This window comes from Hippopotamus amphibius, chromosome 15 (genome assembly GCF_030028045.1).
Source record: "Hippopotamus amphibius kiboko isolate mHipAmp2 chromosome 15, mHipAmp2.hap2, whole genome shotgun sequence".
In the NCBI taxonomy this organism is placed as follows: Eukaryota; Metazoa; Chordata; class Mammalia; order Artiodactyla; family Hippopotamidae; genus Hippopotamus; species Hippopotamus amphibius.
In genome coordinates this window covers 4,548,328-4,566,602 of record NC_080200.1, presented here as the reverse complement: position 1 = coordinate 4,566,602, position 18,275 = coordinate 4,548,328, and the positions used below count along the sequence as shown (strand labels likewise).

The 18,275-nt window shown below is 48.1% G+C and overlaps 1 protein-coding gene across 11 annotated transcripts in view; it reads left to right on the top strand.

Annotated features, from left to right (window-relative positions):
- Positions 1-18,275, top strand: part of RFX2 (regulatory factor X2) — a 92,924-nt gene that overhangs the window by 50,208 nt on the left and 24,441 nt on the right. For 9 of the 11 annotated variants that reach the window (XR_009049134.1, XM_057708213.1, XM_057708215.1 and 6 more), the window contains 4 exons: positions 1,804-1,893; positions 3,825-3,904; positions 5,331-5,592; positions 17,347-17,421. Coding sequence is in view for 10 of the 11 variants with exons in the window: in XM_057708213.1 (XP_057564196.1) it covers positions 1,804-1,893; positions 3,825-3,904; positions 5,331-5,592; positions 17,347-17,421 (507 nt within the window). In the remaining variant the exon portion in view is untranslated. The remainder of the gene's footprint in view (positions 1-1,803; positions 1,894-3,824; positions 3,905-5,330; positions 5,593-17,346; positions 17,422-18,275) is intronic. The other 2 variants (XM_057708216.1, XM_057708217.1) reach the window with 1 other exon arrangement.

Here is an 18,275-nt window from a genome sequence, read left to right as displayed (position 1 = left end):
GCCTGACGCGTGAGCCGTCCACCCCATGCTCCCTGGAGTCCCTCTTGCCAAGCTTCCGTCTCAGGAGTCCTTGGGCCTGGGTGACGGCTGCCTTCACTGTAGCAGCTGCAAGCAGAGTGGTCCGAGGGTCCCGCCATGACCACTGTGTCCATCCCAGGCTCCAGGTTTCCTGACCCTGCTGGAGGTGGTTGCAGCCCCTACCCCCACCTCGGGCACCTGTGTCCCCCCCACCCCGTCCCATGCATTGGGCACCTGTCTCTCCCACAGGCTGCGCTGCGTTCTCTGACCAGTGAGCACCCAGCTCCTCCCCGGTAAGAGGCATTCTTGCTCCCACTGTCCCCTGGTACACTCTTCCTGCTTCCCCTCTCAGCCCTGTGCATCACCACAACTTCCCACCACGGTGGGCGTGTTCTGCTACCAGCCCCACCAGGCTCTGAACATGGGCAACGTAGCCGGTGCCGCTGAGGAACTGAATTTTGCAATTCATTTAAATGGAAGTAAATTTCAGTGGCTACAGAGCTACACAACTAGTAGCTTCTGTATTGGACAGCTCAGCTTTGGAGTGTGTGCATGTAAATCTTTAATATTTTTATTTGTTTACTCAAGGTGAAATTCACATGACACAAAAGTCACCATTTTAAGGTGAATGATTCAGTGGCATTTAAGACATTCACAGTGTTTTGCGACTTCCACCTTTATCTAGTTCCAGAACATCTTCATTCCCCCAAAAAAAGAAACCCTGTCCCCATGAGCAGTCACCCTCCATCCCTCTCCCCCAGCTCCTGACAACCACAAATCTACTCTCTATCTCTGTGGAGCTGCTTGTTCTGGACGTTTCCCATCAATGGAATCACACCCTGTGTGTCCTTCTGTGTCTGGCTTCTCTCACTGAGCATCCTGTTCTCAAGGTCTATACACGTTGTAGCGCGTGTCAGGGCTTCTCTCCTTTTTTCTGGCTGAGTGAGGTTCCTGTGCGTGGAGGGACACATGGGGTTTATCTTTCCACGCTAGTGATTTCTGTACCATCTGTGTTCGCTTTGTCTTTGGAGGGCTGAGAGTGTTGAATCCTTAGCACGTGGGGTTTATAAGGCCAAGCCCTGCAGGATCACCGTGACTGTGATACTTAGGGTTCACAGGGGACCATCACAGAATCATGTGGATGACTTCCAAAGCCCCAGCTCTACAGAAACAAAGCTCTCCTGTTCCTCCCCTGCCTCGGGGGTACATTTTGATCCTTCATGTCTTCCTAGCTTTGTTTGTCCAGCCAGTCCTCCAGGCCAAGTGAGAAAGCTGCACTGGGAAGATGGCTCAGGGGCTCAGAGAGCAGCCATGGAGTCCAGGAGGGGGCCTGGACTGAGTCTGGGTTCTAGAACTCCTGATGCTGAGGCCCCGGTACATCGACCTGGCCTTGACCACTCCTGGGCTTCCTTGTCCCTCGTGTGTAGAATGGGGGCAGGTCCAGGGGATACTGAGAAACGATGGGGTGTAACCCAGCTCATCCAAGGGGAGGTGGTGTGGACGGCCAGCCTCGGCACCCAGCTCTCAGTCTAAGTCACCCTGATGACTACAGACCCCAAGGAAGCAAAGGTGCCAGTGTGTGTGTGTGTGTGTGTGTGTGTGTGCACACGCACATGTGCTCGAGTCCCCACCACACCCACCTCAATCAGCCTGAGGGCCTCTCCTACCCCTCCCACTTATATTTCCATAAAGTGACAGTGGGCGCGGTTGCGCTGGCTGTGACCTGTGTTTGTTTTCAGGACTCACCTCTGACAAGCCTAAATGTCCTCTTTCCTTTCCTTTTAGAGGGTGTTGGTCCAGGCAGCGGGCTCGGCTCCCAAAGGGGCCCAGATGCAGCCCATCTCCCTCCCCAGAGTCCAGCAGGTGCCACAGCAGGTAACCACAGCACAGGTGACGTGGGACACGGTTGGCACGCAGCATTTGGGAGCCCTTTCTGGACAATGCTGTGTGCTTTTCTCTTGTCGCTCTTCCTTTTCCTTTGATGTGTTCATTTCCTTACCAGAAATTTCTTTTGGAAGCTGTGTTTAAAAAAAAAAAAAAAATCTTTTGCTGCAGATAGCAAGCCAAGAAAGCTGATGATCTTTCACTCATTCAGATATTCAGCCTTTGGGGCATAAGTGAGCCCCTAGATAGAGTGCGGGGTGCAGCGGTAGACATGCAGGCAGCTGGCAGAGGTCCCTGGATTGGTGGAGCATAGAGCCCCCGGGGAGGCAAACCCATCCCCAGGCAAGCACTAGACCCTCAGACAGGTGCTTCTTGTGAAATTTGATGATTTAAGAACAGGACTTGAACACGTGGGCTTACCAGCCACACCACAGCCCAGAGCATCCACTCAGACAAGCAGCGTAATCTGAGCAGCGGTCTGCAACCTTTTCTGGAAAAGGCCTAACCATCCTTTTTTTTTCCCTCCCCCCCTGGCTTTGTAAGCCAGACAGTCTCTGGCACAACCACGCAACTCTCCCAAAAGTCATAGAGGAATGGCAGGGCTGTGTGCCCATAAAACTTTATTTACAAGGACATGTGGGCCAGATGTGAGCCGAGGGCCAGAGTTTGCCAGCTTCTGCTCTGTAAGATGCTGCATTAAAATTCATTCAGGCTCCTGACTGAAAGGAACCAGGAACATGATATGAAGATGGTGAGACCCCAGAGGACACGCCTCTCTCTTCAAGGGGCTCCCGCTCAGATTAGTAGGGTGTTTAGGATGTTTGCCTGGTGCTGTGTGATTTTTCTGGGGGAGAAGCGAAGGCATGAGGGTGGGGGGGCCAGCAGGGAACCAGCAGCTCTGCTTTAGCTCCTCGAGGGAGGGGCAACTATGACTCCTGTGATTCCAGAAGCTTCCCCTCCTTTGTGGGGCTGGGCCTGTGTCCGCTGTTTCTCTCTGGGCCACTTGGACTTTGGGGCTGACCTCTGCCTCTTACCCAGTCCGCTAAGATGAAGGGGGTTGTGTGTGCACGTGTCCTCCGGGTCGGGTTGTCCTCGGAGGTGGGAGTCGGCCCTGTCCCCCCGCTGCACGAGAAGGCCTACAGAGAGGGCACCATGAGACCAGCCCTTGATTTTCTCACCCGAAAACAAGGTTGAATCAGGCGTCCACTAAGCCTCCCTCTGCGGTGAGACCCCAAAGTTCTGCACACAGAGCTCTGGGCCTCCACCAGCAGGGCCCGTGTCCCTCAGGGGTCTGCAGCTGAGGCCATGAACTGACAAACCAGGGAGGGGTCTTCCCACCAGCCCCTCCCTCCATCCCCTCCTCCCACTCCAGGTGTAGCACTCCTACTGATTCTGCTCAGACCTTCAGAGTCTCTCCCCAGCGTGGCTCACAGGACCCCTTCCCCACTGCTGAAGACAGCCACCAGGGCCACCAAAGCGAGTGGCAGGGGGGCGGTGGAGCAGAGGAGCAGCTTGAACCCCCTGCCCTGCCTCAGGGGCATGGGGGGATTGGACACTCCGATCTGATTTCCACATCTCTGGCGTCTGCCGTCCAGCAGGACCGGCCCCCGTGCCCAGTGGCCAGCCGGCTGCAGGCATCCTGCCTGCCCTGCTCTGCACCTTTGCTCTGAGCTGGGCTTTCCCCTGCACAGAATAGGGGCCCGACCCACTGCAGTTCCATTCCCTTCGGGGCTCGTCCAGAATACGTGGCCGTGACGTGACTGTCTCCCCTGGTTTCTTCCTAGAAGTTCTCACTGGGGGAGGACAACCGTGATGTGATACTAAGTGTCCACAAAAGGCAGTAGGAGAGATTCCCACCTGAACCATCTGGAAATCCCGAGCAGGGAGACTCGTGTAACACCAAGTATCTGCTGTTGTTTCAGGTCCAGCCCGTGCAGCACGTGTACCCCCACCAGGTGCAGTACGTGGAAGGGGGGGACGCCGTCTACACCAACGGAGCCTTGTACGTGGGTGTCCTCCCCCCCGCCCCCCTGGAAAGGGGCCTCGCAGGGAACCAGCCGTAGGCCACATTCCCATCTTCTTTCACAGTGCCCACCGTGCTCCCTTGGGGATGTGTTTGCACAAAATCCTCTCCCTTACCCTGCGGGTGACGTGTCCCAACTATTACAGCAGCATCAGGGAATCACAGCCCCGTGGAGACTTCAGAAATCACAGACCATTATACTTTTACTTCTAGAAAAGGCAGTCTTTAAAAAAACCAAAACCAAAAAAACAGAAACCAATCCACTTTCTACGTCTGAAGAGTCAGCCCTTGCAATCCAGAAACCGGTTCCATCTCTGCTTTCTCATCGTGGTCTTTGTTAACCTCTGGCTTTTTCTGATCTGCTAAAACTTGACCTTCCGTTTGTCAAGGACGTCTAGGGTTTTCTGCCTTCGAACTCTGTGATGCTTGGGGCAGAAATGCATTTCCCAGTAGCCTGCTGTGCTCAGGCCACACATCCTTTTGCTTGTTTCTGCCTCTGGTTTACACAACCCCCGTCCTGAGTCCTGGGAGGGCACGGGAGGCTTTGGTTGTGGTTAAAGAGATGTGATTGTTGGAGTCGTGGGTGCCCACAGCACAAGACTGAAGGCACGACACACTGACCCAAGGGAGCGTGTGTGACGCCTGTGAACCCCCAGCAGGCCCTGGGGTACCGTCCTCGGCAGCATCCTGGTTTGCTTGCGCTGCGGTCAGAGAGGATATCCTGGGGGCTGAGGGGCCGCCCTGCCCCCCAGAGGGGCCTTCCCTCAGTTACCGCTGAGGAAAAACCCCTGCTGACTGCCTTTCACTATGGCCAGATGTACATCCATCAACATGGTTAATGATTTGATCCAGATGTTAAAGGAACATCAGGAGAATTCTTGGAATCCCTTAGACATTCTTTTTTATTATGCAATTACATTAAAAAAAAAAAACTTTCTGGTTTGAAAGAACTAGAGAGTCACAGGAAGTTTCAGAATTAGCCCAGAGCCCCTTGTACCCTTCACCCACCCCCTCCCCCCTCAGTGGTGACACCTGTGACTGCAGGATGATATCAAAACCAGGACACCGCATCCAGGGCTGTATTCAGCGTCACAGCCTTTAGGGGCACTTGTGCACACGAGTGTGTGTGTGTGTGTGTGTGTGTGTGTGTACACGGCTCTATGTGGTCTTATCCCACGGGTAGACCTCCTGTAACCAGGCTCAGATAAAGCCCCGCTCCACCCCACCAAGCCCCCCCCGACCCCCCCGTACAGTTTGCACGTGCGGTTTATCAATGACCAGTTGCCAAGGGGTCAGCTGGGAGACCGTGGCTGTGAACGCTGCTGTGTTGACCGTCGTGTCTGACAGCCACGTGCTGGGCGCCGCGGGCTCCGGCATTTACGGGACGCCTTCTCTCTCCCGCCAGGCGGACGGCGTACGCCTACAACCCCGAGCCCCAGATGTACGCCCCCAGCAGCGCCGCGTCGTACTTCGAGGCCCCGGGCGGCGCCCAGGTGACCGTGGCAGGCTCCTCCCCGCCCGCGGTCCCCGCCCACAGCATGGTGGGCATCACCATGGACGTCGCGGGCAGCCCCATCGTCTCCGGCGCGGGAGCCTACCTCATCCACGGCGGCATGGACGGCACCCGGCACTCCCTGGCCCACACGTCCCGCTCGTCGCCGGCTACGGTATGTACGTCCCAGGCTCTCGGGGCAGCAGGTTAGGCCCTGAATAGACTCCCGGCAGCAGCAGGGACGGTGAGTAGAAGGCAGCCGGGAGCACGGGGGTCTGAGCCCCGCCAGCCTCAGACAAAGTGTCCCTCTTTGAACCTCGGGTCCTCCCTTGGTAAAGACAGAGGGTGGATGGCTGTGGCGGGTGCTGGGAGCGTTGCACACGGAGAGGCAGCTCAGGGTTGGGAGATGCTGCTGTTGCTGGTGGTCCACCAAGACTGTCGTCATCGTCTTCAACCTCTCCCAGGCCGGAGATCAGCCCAACCGCTGGAAAACTGGGCTAAACCAAAGCAGAGCTATACCAAACTGGTACCCCACGCCCCTCTCCGAAATGGTGGCTTACCTGGTTTAAAAATATATCTGCTTTGAAAACCCTACGCCCCATATTTACTCTTACTTTTTAAATGAGCACAGAGTAAAATGGACAATTTGGGGCTCCCAGACCGATGAGCTTTGATGCACATGCAGACTCGGGTACCTGTCCCCACAACGGGACACAGAATGTGTGTTACATCACCCCAGTAACTCCCTGGGTGTTTCTCAGTAGTCATGAATCCTCTCACCCACAACCCCTGGCAACCGCGGATCTGTCCTCCATCACTGTAGTTTTGTCTTTGGGGGGGATGCCGTATAAAGGGGATCATACGGGAGATACCCTTTGTGACCGGCTTCTTTCACAGTGTGGGGCCTGGAGATCCCATCCAGTTGTCTCATGAGTCAGTGGTTCCTTCTTGTTCCCGAATCATGTTCCATTACCCTAGCATGAGGGTAGTGTTACCTAACGTTACCAGAGCATCCATCCATTCACCAGCCACAGGCCATTTGGGCTGTTTCCAGTTTTTCTTGATTGTGAATAAAACACCTAGAAAAAAATACTCCCATGTATACACATGTTTTCCTTTCTCTGGGGTCAGTCAATACCTATGAGTGGGATTGCTGGCTCCTGCGGTAAGTGTATGTTTAACTTTATCTGAAACCAGCCATGTTTTCCCGGGGGGTGGGGGGGAGCACGTACCATTTCAAGCTCCCCAGCTAGGCGTGAGTTCCTCGTGTCCCACCTTGTCGCCAGCCTCTTTCATTGTCAGGTGTCATCAGCATCTTTCGTTTTAGCGATTCTCATCGGTGTGTGGTGGTATCTCACTGTGGTTGTAATTTGCATTTTCGTAATCGCTGACGATGGCATGCACTGGTATATGTTCTTTGGTGATGTGTCAGTTGAAGTCATTTGTTTGTTTTTTTTAACTGGGTTGTTTGTTTTCTTACTGTTAATTTTGAGAATTGTTTGTATATTCTGGATACAGGTCCCCTGCCAGATACGTGATTTGCAAATATTTTCTCCCAGCCTTCAAAGTGTCTTTTCATTGTCTTGGGTGTCTTTTGCAGAGGAAAAAACACTTTTTTTTCCCAATAATTTTGATCAAACCTAATTTAGCGGTTTTTCTTTTTTGAAAAGATCGTGCTTTTGACGTCATGCCGGAGAACTCTTTGCCTGTCCCCAGGTTGTTAAATTTTTCTCTTCTGTTTTCTTTGAAAACTTTTATAGTTTTACATTTTACATTTAGCTCCACTTCATTCTAAGCTAACTTTTGTATAAGGTGTAAAGTTTATGTTGAGGTTTATTTTTATTCATATGAAACAACCGGTTGTTCCAGCATCATTTGTTAAAAAGGCTATCCTTTCTCCACTGGATAGTTTTTGTGCCTTTGTCAAAAATCAATTGGCCTATTTCAGAACATTCTGTCCTGTTCCATTTATCTACATGCTGTCCCTTTACCAATACCACACTGTCTTAATTATGACAGCTTTAGCGTCAGTTTCAAAATTGGGCAGACTGGTTCCTCTCACTTTATTCTTCTTATTTTGCTGGCTGTGTATATAAATTTAGAATTTTCTAAATTTTAGATCTGTTTATCTGTGTTTACAAAAAAATTCTTAGTGAGATTTTGATTAAACAGTATTAAAGCTGCATAGCAATTTGGGGGAGAATTGGCACCTTTACTAGGTTGGCTCTTCCAATCCATGAACATGGTATGTTTTCTCCATTTATTTAGATCTTCTTTGATTTCTTTCATCAGCATTTGGTAATTTTTGGCATGCAGATCCTATACTTATTTTGTTAGATTTATGCCTAATTATTTTTTGGTTTTAGAGCTCTTGTAAATGGTATTGATTTCTAATTTCAGTCTCCAATTGTTCATTGCTAGTGTATGAAAATACAGTTGATTTCTGGCTCTTGACCTTGCCTGCTGCGACCTTGCTGAACTCACTTTTTAATTCTAAGACTTTTTTGTGGTCTGCAAATAGAAAAAGTTTTAGTTTTTTTCCAATGTGGATGACTTTTATTTCTTTTTCTTGCCTTATTGCACTGGCTAGAACATCCAGTACAATGCTGCATAGGAGTGGAAAAAGTGGACATCCTTGCCTTGTTCTTGGTCTTAAGGGAAAATCTTCAGTCTTTTACCCCTAAGTATAATGTTACCTGTAGGTTTTTCACAAATGTCCTTTTCCAGGTTGAGGGAGTTTCCTTCTATTCCTGGTTTTCTGAGAGTCTTGGTCATAATTGGATGTTGAGTTTTGTCAAATGTTTTTTCTTCTTTGATACAATCATGTGTCTTTTCCTCTTCAGACTATTAATTTGATGGATTACATTGATTGACTGTCAATTAAAAAATAACTTCCTATTTTTGTGTGGGCCTAATTTGAAATAGAAGGTGATGTTGGAGTCTCATCCCTGTTCTCTTGGTCCTGATGTGTTTCAGGGGCACCCTGACATCAGAGTCTTGCTGTCCTCTCCCCTTCTATGTCCAGAGTGTTCCCCAGGACCTGGCTCTGAGGACAGATGTGGAGCAAGAGCCACTTGCTCTCTGGAGCTGTGACTGTGGGGCGGTGCCTGCCACTCCATCCTGGGGACACCAGCCTGTCCCTCGCCTTACGTGGTCCCTCCAGGGCCCTCAGCACAGCCGGAGGATTGGCTGGTGGGCCTGAGTGTGGAGCTGCTGTTGATCAGAAGCATTCCTCACGGACTACATTAACTTTCACCAACGTGACGGGTCCACGTCAGCAAACTGCATCAACCCACAATAGTGAATAAACTAGGGTCGCGAGTCACAGACCCACTGAGATCACAGGTCATGATGTTCTCTGCGGTCCACACCGCCTCACTACAAACAAATGTGCAGCTTGGACCCTGGGCCGCCCGGTCACTGTGGTCTGATACCTGAGTTGCACTAGAAGAATCGAGTTTTTAAATCAATTGGAAATCCATGAACAGGCTATGCTGTGACACCCTCCCCCTCCCCCATCCCGAAAGCTCTGGGAGAGTTACCATCTCGGATGAGGATCTGTCGCCGACTCCCTCTGCTCTCTTGTGGTTTTTGGCTTGCTTTTGGCCTGGGGACATCTCACAAGGACCAGCAGAGAGCCCACCAAGAGCCAAGAGTGGGGCCCGCCCCGCGGCTGCAGAGGAAATAACCATGGCTCCTGGATCTGGCCTTTCACGTCTGTCAGTTGTCTTACACCAGACTTGTGTTTCCAGGGACTTCAAGGTAATCCTGCAAACAGAGCACTGAGACCGGAGCAAATAGGCACCTACAGCCCCAGTGAGGGGTTTCAGGCTTTCAGTGACACATTTTCTTCAATCTTATTTCTGGTTAAAATTTCATCAGTAGTTAAATCTTCGAAGTGAATTGCCCAAATAGTAAGTTTCTGATAACTTTTCCTGTTGTGCTTTTTTTTTGACCCCTTGGAGCAGACATGCTAAGCTGAGAGGTTTGCTCTTCAGGTTGTATCAAGGGGAGACTCGGGACATGAGGAAGAGCCCTACCACCACACACAAGCAGGTGGCCCCCCTGGGCCATGCAGTGCAGACTGATGAAGAGAAATCATCTATCCAGTTTTTAAGATGATAAAAATACAGCGTCCCTGCCCATGAGGGGACATGCTGTCACAGTGTCTCATCAGGGCTCTGGGGCCTGGCCTGGTGAAGACCCATTGGACTCTGCATTTCCCAGAAGAGAAGTCAGAGAGCGCCAGCACACAGGCAGTGGCAGCCCTGGGTGCTCCGGCCACGTGGAGGTCGGGGTGTGTCTGCCCTGACGACTGTGCTCAAGCAGGCCAGACACCTGGTCCCGAAGCATGAACTTGGGGACCGGAAGGGCCTCAACCTTCCAACTAGAAGCTGGAAGGGCCAGCGCTTCACCATGGAGGATGGTGGCACGTGGGTTCCATCTTTGGTTGCTTCTCTGAGCTTTGTGGCATCTGATGTGATTTTCAGACACACCTAGGAACACACCATCGATGTCTTCCACCCCCAAGTGCGGAAAATCCTCCTGTGTGGGTGTGCAGGGCAGAGTCTCAGCAGCCCAGCCCCTTGCAACACTTCGGGTCTCCTTAGAAAATCCTGAGATCTCAATATTAAAAGTCACAATATGCACATCAAAACTACAGTGAGGTACCACCTCATGCCAGTCAGAATGGCCATCATTAAAAAGCCTGCAAATGACAACTGCTGGAGAGGGTGTGGAGAAAAAGGAACCCTCCTACATTGTTGGTGGGAATGTAAATTGGTGCAGCCACTATTGAGAACAGTGTGGAGGTTCCTTTAAAAATTAAAAAATAGAACTACCGTATGATCCTGCACTCCCACTCCTGGGCATATATATGGAGAGAACTCTTAACCCCAAAATATGCATGCACCGCTGTGTTCATTGTAGCACTATTTACAACAGCCAAGACATGGAAACAACCAAAATGTCCATCGACAGATGAATGGATAAAGAAGATGTGGTACATACAAGTTTACACAATGGAATATTACTCAGACATAAAAATTAATGAAACAGTGCCATTTGCAGCAACATGAATGGACCTAGAGATTATCATACTAAGTGAAGTATGTCATACAGAGAAAGACAAATGCTATATGATATCACTTATATGGGGAATCTAAAATATGACACAAATGAACTTATTTGCAAAATAGAAACAGACTCACAGACATAGAAAACAAATTTCCGGTTACCAAGGAGGAGAGGGTGTGGAGGAGGGATAAATTAGGAGTTTGGGGTTAGAAGATACAGACTACTATGTACAAAAGAGATAAACAACAAGGACCTACTATATAGCACAAGGAACTATATTCAATATTCTGTAAATAAGCCATAGTGGAAAAGAATGTGAAAAAGAATATATATTTTTTAAAAAGTTACACTATTTGGGGCCCTGGGATAATAGATTCAAGTTCTGCAGTGTTCAAGCCACAACAGACATCCCTGAGATGTGCTACTCGAAATCGTAGGCGTTTCTTTACTGAGTCATCGGAAACTCAGCTCCTGTTTTCAGAACTCCAGCGAGCATCTTCGCTCTGACCACCAGCACATGTGGGTACAGAAGAGCCGAATCTTGTATCCTGTATCCCAGGACACAACAGAAGCTTGTATCCTGTTAGGAACCTGGCTGCCCAGCAGGAGGTGAGCGGCAGGTGAGAGCTTCATCTGTGTTTACAAAACCACTCCCCATCACTCACATAACCGCCTGAGCTCCGCCTCCTGTCAGCATTATGGTGAGTTGTATAATTATTTCACTATATTACAGTGTAATAGTAATCGAAATAAAGTGCACAAAAAGTGTAATGTGATTGAATCATCCCGAAACCATTCCCCTCACCCCCGGTCCGTGGAAAAATTGTCTTCCGTGAAACCGGTCCCCGGTGCCAGAAAGGTTGGGGACCACTGCTGTATCCAGCTCGCCGGGAAGATGGTCTTGCGGCCACTCTGAGTGGATGTGTCTATAAGGGCCCTGCTTCCGTCAGTGCTGAGTCAAGGCCAGCAGAGACTGTGGACCGTCCACGGCTCCCTGTGTGTGGCCTAGCTTCCTGGTGGCCCACTGGGCTGGTGCCCCATCCATGCGGTGTCAAGCTCACGATGGATGGTCAGCTGCAAAACAGCTCTTCTTGTCATCAACCACAAAACAGCCTGGACTACGAGCTCACACGCGTACTGGGCGTTCGCTACAGGCTTCCTCACCCGCTGCACAGAGCTTTTGTCCAACCACCAGAGCAAAAAGTTTGCCAGCAAACGCACATTGTTTGGTAAAGGAATTTTGCCAAAAGAGCATCTGCTTTTTCTCTAAAATAGTTATCATTGGGACTTCCCTGGTGGTCCAGTGGGATGCTCCCAATTCAGGGGGCCCGGGTTCAATCCCTGGTCAGGGAACTAGATCCCACGTGCATACTGCAACTAGGAGTTCGCATGCCACAACTAAGACCCAGCACAACCAAATAAATAAATATTTGAAAAAAAGAGCACAAGTTTAAGAAAAAAAAAAAAAAGACTCCATGTTTCCACTGCCAGGGGCCCAGGTTCAATCTCTGGTTGGGGAACTAAGATCCCACAAGCCTCATGGCACACTAAATAAATAAATAAATAAATAAATAAATAAATAAAATTTTAAAAATAAAGATTAAACACTAACTTTTCCAGCCACCAAGAGGACTCATCAAGCCTTTTGTATTTGTGCAGTAAGAATCCTACGGTCATGGGACTTCCTAGGTGGCCCAGTGGTTGGGAATCCACCTGCCAATGCAGGGGACCTGGGTTCGAGCCCTTGTCCAGGAAGATCCCACATGTTGTGAAGCAACGAAGCCCATGCGCCACAACTACTGAGCCTGTGCTCTAGAGCCTGCGACCCACAACTGTTGAGCCCATGTGCCACAACTACTGAAGCCCAGGTGCCTAGAGCCTGTGCTCTGCTACAAGAGAAGCCACCACAATGAGGAGCCCATGCACCACAGCAAAGAGTAGCCCCCGCTGGCCGCAACTAGAGAAAGCCCGTGTGCAGCAACAAAGACCCAATGCAGCCAATAAATAAATAAATTTATTTAAAAAAAGAAAAAAAAGAATCCCACGGTCAGGTCTGAAGGAAGTCTCCCACTCAAGCCCCCAAACTTCAAGTGTGAGATATTCCTTTTCCAAGGGAGCCGGAAAGCCTCTGCTGGCAGCTGGGAGGTGGCGCCACAGCGCCCTCTGCTGGATGCACTGCGCTGCGTCTTCTGTCCTGACTTCTGGGCACCAGCCTCTCCATCTGAACTTCCTGGGTTGATGGTGTTTTCCTGAACTTCATTGCCTCAGAGGTTTACCCGACGTCTTCATTTTAAAACACAGTGAACACTATGGGAGGCTCCACTGTGCATTAAATTAATTTAATGTATCAGTGGGCTTGTTCAGACCCTATTTAATAGCTGTGGGGTTTTGAGGATGGTCTTAACCCAGCAAACGTTCATTTGTTGCCTTTTCCACAATTCTCAGAGCTAGTTTTCAGCAGTCAGTCTTACACATGTCTGGCAAACTTCTAGGGGTCCCCAGGACCCTCTCAGGAGCTCCATGAGATCAAAACTATTTTCATAATAATACTCATCCATTAGTTGCCGTTTTCCCTGTGTGAACGTTTGCCCCGATCAGCCCGGTTGACACAGCTGCTCACAGATCAAGCCAGATGCATCAGAGTCTCTGGAAATCACTAGAATCTGCACCATCATGCACACACAGTAAAAAAAAAAAAAAAAAAAAAAGGAGAAATACCAAATACCAGTTTCACTCTAGAATATCCCCGATGGGGACTTCCTGGGTGGTACAGCAGTTAAGAATCCGCCTGCCAGTGCAGGGGACATGGGTTCAACCCCTGGTCCAGGGAGATCCCGCATGCCGAGGAGCAACTAAGCCCGTGTACCACAACTACTGAGACATGTGCCACAACTACCGAAGCCCGTGCGCCTGGAGCCCGTGCTCTGCAACAAGAGAAGCCACTACAATGCGAAACCCATGCACTGCAATGAAGAGCAGCCCCTGTTCAGCACAACTAGAGAAAGCCCATACGCAGCAATGAAGACCCAATGCAGCCAATAAATAAATAAATGTTATTTTAAAAAAGACTATCCCTGATGAAGCAGTAAAAAAGTATTAATTTTATTAAATCTCAATCCTCGAGAACATGTCTTTTTAATATTCTGTAGGACAAAATGTTCTTCTGCTGCCTGCCCCAGAGTATGATGAGAGTCTCAAGGAAAAGCTTATGGGCAAATGACTTGTGAGCAAAACAAGCTACTTCTTTCATGAAACACTGTTTTTCCTTGAAAGGATGACAGACAAATTATGCTTATTCAGACTCAGAGATTTGGCACACATTCTCTTGAAAATGAACGGTTGTGAGCTTGACATATCCAGGAAAACAACTAACAGATTTTATTGCCAATGTGTTCTCAAACCAAAAAAAAAAACAGAGAGAGAGAGAGAATTTTGGAAAACTGGTGTCTTGCTGGAGTGGATCGTAGTGGTATTAACAAATGTGATTTTTTTTGTCACCATATGATGAAATGTGTCCACATTTGGAAGATCTGCAAACTCAGTGAACCAATATTTTCCAAGTGACCAATGCATGGTGTTACAAAACCAGGCATGTGGGTAAAAAAGAGCCATTCAAATTGCAAGAGAGACTAAAGTTTTTTTTAATTAGTTATATAGTTTTTATGGCAGTAAAATTCACATAACAAAATTCACCATTTTAATTGTGTAAAAGTGTACAATTCCACGGCATTTGGTGTATTCACAGTGTTGTGTAACCATTACCCTATCGAGTTCCAGAACATTCTCATCACCCCAAAAGAAAACCCTGTACCAGTTAGTAGCCCCCCCCCCCCCCACCATTCCCTTCTCCTCCAGCTCTGGGCAACTAGTCTGCTTTCTGTCTCTGTGGATTCGCCTGTTCTAGAAGTTTCACACAAATGGAATCGCTCAACACGTGGCCTTTTGTGTCTGGCTTCTCTCACCGAGCATCATGTTTTCAAGGCTCATCCACATTGTAACATGTGTCAGTACTTCGTCCCTTTTGGGTGATGAGTAGTATTCTATTGTGTGTATGGACCATATCTAGTTTATCCTTTCATCTGTGACTGACATTTGTGTTTTTCTGCTTTTTTGCCATTATGAATCATGCTGCTATGAGCAAGTTTTTGTTTGAACACCTGTTTTTAATTATCCTGGGTCTAATGGAATTGCTGGGTCGTGTGGTTTTCCTGAGTTTATGCTTAACGACTGTTTACCACAGTGGCAGAACCATTTTGCCTTCCCACCAGCAATTTCTCCACATCCTCACCAACACTTGTACTTCTCTTTTTTCTTTTAATAGCCATCCTAGTGGGTGTGAAGTGACATCTCATTGTGGTTTTAGTTTCTGTTTCCCTAGTGACTAATGATGTTGAGCATCTTTTTATGTGCTTATTGGAGACAGACAAGTCTATTCCAGGCCTTTGCCCATTTTTTAATCGGGTCATTTTGTCATTTTGTTGTTGAGTTGTGAGAGTTCTTTATAATATTCTGGATATTATTAGATATATGAGTTGCAAATATGTTCTCCCATTCATAGAGTGGGTTGTCTTTTCACTCTCTTGATAGTGTCCTTTGATGTACAAAAGTTTTTCGTTTTGATGAAGTCCAATTTATCTTTTTAAAAAGTTTTTATCATTTATTGTTTTTGTTTGTGCTTTTGGTGTCATATCTAAGAATTCATTCCCAAATCTAAGGTCATGGAGATAACCTTATTTTACATGATTACCTCATTTTCCTCTAAGAGTTTTATAGTTTTAGCTCTTATATGTAGTTCCTTTTGAGTTGAGTTTTGTATATGCTGTGAAGCAAGGGTCCAGCTTCATTCTTTTGCATGTGGCTGTCTATTTATCCCAGCACCATTTGTTGAAAAGTGTATTCTTTCTCCATTGACTGGTCTAAACATCCTTGTTGAAAATCAGTTAACCCTAGATGTTTGGGTTTATTTCTGGACTCTCAGTTCTATCCCATTGATTTATATGTCTATCCTATCCTAGTATCACACTGTTATGGTTACTGTAAATTTGTAATCAGTTTTGAAATGGGGACTTGTGAGTCTTCGACCTGATACTTCTTTTTCAAGATTGTTTTGGTTATTTGGGGTCCCTTGCAATGCCATATGAGTTTTAAGATCAACATATCCATTTGAAAAGGCAGCTGGAAGCTTTGTAGAGAATTTTGATAGAGATTGCATTGTCTATAGATCAATTAGGAGAGTATTACCATCTTAATAGTAAGTCTTCCAATCCATGAACATAGGCTGTCTTCCTGTTTGTTCAGGTCATCTTTAATGTCCCTCAGTGTTTCATAGATTTTTCAGTGTACAAGTGTTTCACCTCCTTGGTTAAATTCATTCCTAGGTATTTTATTCTCTTTGATAGTATTGCAAATGGAATTGCTTTCTCCATTTCATTTTCATATCATTGATTGTTTAGAAATATAATTGACTTTTGAGGGGGGGAATACTTTTTTTTTTTTGGACATACAGTAAACTGCATATATTTAAAGTGTACAGTTTGATATATTTTTTCTTATTAGTAATGTATATATGACAATCCCAATCTCCCAGTTCATCCCACCCCAACCCCCCTGCTTTCCCCACTTGCTATCCATATGTTTGTTCTCTCCATCTGTGTCTCTATTTCTGCCTTGCTCATCTGTACCATTTTAGAAATATAATTGATTTTTGTATATTGATCTTGTATCTTGCAACTGTGGTGCTGATAGATTTTGTGGGTCCTTTGGGATTTTCCATATTTAAGATCATGCTGTCTGCAAACAGAGGTAGTTTTGCTTCTTCCTTTCCTATGTGGATGCCTTTTCTTTCCTATCGTGGTCTAATGACCCTGGCTAGAACTTTCGCTACAGTGTTGAATAGCAGTGGCGAGAATGGCCTTTTCAGAAGTGGTCAGAAAAGGTGGTGGGTGAAACAGAAGCCCCTTGTTCCTCAACTTGACTCCAAGGAAGCAGTTCAGCTGCACTTTCTAAATGCATTGGGCCTGCTTTTTGCAGAAGTGTCTATGTGGTCTTTGCCTCCCCTGTGTGTTTAAGGGTCATTTCCTCCAGCAGAGCTTACGTTTGCATTTTCCATGTACAAGTTGGGCTCAGATGTGGTGGTTGCCACACACGGCTGGGCATCTTTTCCTTTGCATAGACCTACCATGGCCCCTCAGCCCTCACCTCCACAAGGTCTGAGGACCCGTTTCAGAAGCCCTCCCCCAGGAGGGCCCCCCTGTTAGCTGCGTGTGACTTCCTGCCCCTTGGGTCTCATCTCCGTGGCCCCAGGGTCCTGCGCCTCCCAATGGCAGGGCTGGGGTCATGCCCTATTGGTATTTTTCCAAAGCCTCCAGCCAGGAGACCCTGGGCTTTGTAACAGGACAGGCTGGCCGAGAAACCAGTGCCACCAACTGTCCCCAGGTCTGTGGTCATTTGTTTCTCCCAGCGCAGATGACAGATGTGGGGAGCAGTGGGTGGTTTTTATGCTGCTTTGCTTACACCTGAACTTATGCAGCGGCTAAGTGTTCCTGCTGTGCATGTACACACGCAGATGTGTTAAAACTCGGCTGCCAGTGTAGGCGGTAGGACCCCATCAGCTGCTGGTGTCTGACGGGCTCCTGGGCTCCTCTGCATGTGTTGAAGCAACGTTCCGGCCAGGGCTTCAACCCCCCACCTAACCCATCCCCCCCCACTGCCTGTGTCCAGCCTGGTTTCTATTTCGTAGGCACGTGGATCTTTATTTGGATATTAATACAAACAAATCTTGGCTGATGCTAACCATCTGATTTCCTTTTTTTTTTTTTCCGTTTTGTTTTGTTTCTGCGCACATTTTCTTTAGCTTGAAATGGCGATTGAAAATCTCCAAAAAAGCGAAGGGATCACATCACACAAAAGCGGTTTACTCAACAGCCATGTAAGTGTGTGTCGACCTGCTGGTCTGCCCTGCTCTGCTTGTCACCTTCATAGGCATTTTAAAGACAAACAGGGAATTCCCTGGTGGCCTAGTGGTTAGGATTCCGGGCTGTCACTGCCGTGGCCCAGGTTCAGTCCCTGGTCGGGGAATTGATATCTCGCAAAATGCCCAGTGCGGCCAAAAAAAAAAAAGCAATGAGTTGACACCTTTAAAGTGCCCAAAAGGGGTGGGGGGAACCAACCTAGAAATCTACACTCAGCAAAAATGTCCTTCCGCAGTGAAAGGAGATCAAGGCAGGCTCTTCCCTTGTGAACGGAGGATGACAGCGCCTCCTTCCTCGCAGGGACGGGGATTAAACTGCTTAGTGTACGTAATGTCCTGCCCACCATGCTTGGCAAGGATAAGCATTGTAAACAAAGTCATACACAACCAAAAAATGACACCGGGCTAGGAATGCCATAGAGATTCTCAGCTAATTTTCCTGCAATCAGCTCTTTGAAAAAAAATTGGTAATTTGAGAAAAGGGCAAATCAACTAATTCCTACTGATTTTACCTGCATAAGACCTTTCTCTGATGGGGACACTGCATGATCGTAGGTCCCAGGCCAGGAGGACGCAAATGTCCTTGCCTTTGGGCAGCTTCGTGGGGCAGAGCAGGGCTGGAAGGGTGACAGCATAGAGGCTCGGCTTCCGGGGACAGTTGAGGAGGGAAAGCGCCTGTCTCCCCACACTCCTCCCTTTTCCCTCTACTTCTCCAAACACTCTCAGTCCGGCTGTAACATAACTGGAACTTTGTTCAGCATTCTAGAGGTAGGACAGGCCACGGGAGTCAGAGCATGCTTCTAGAGGCTTTT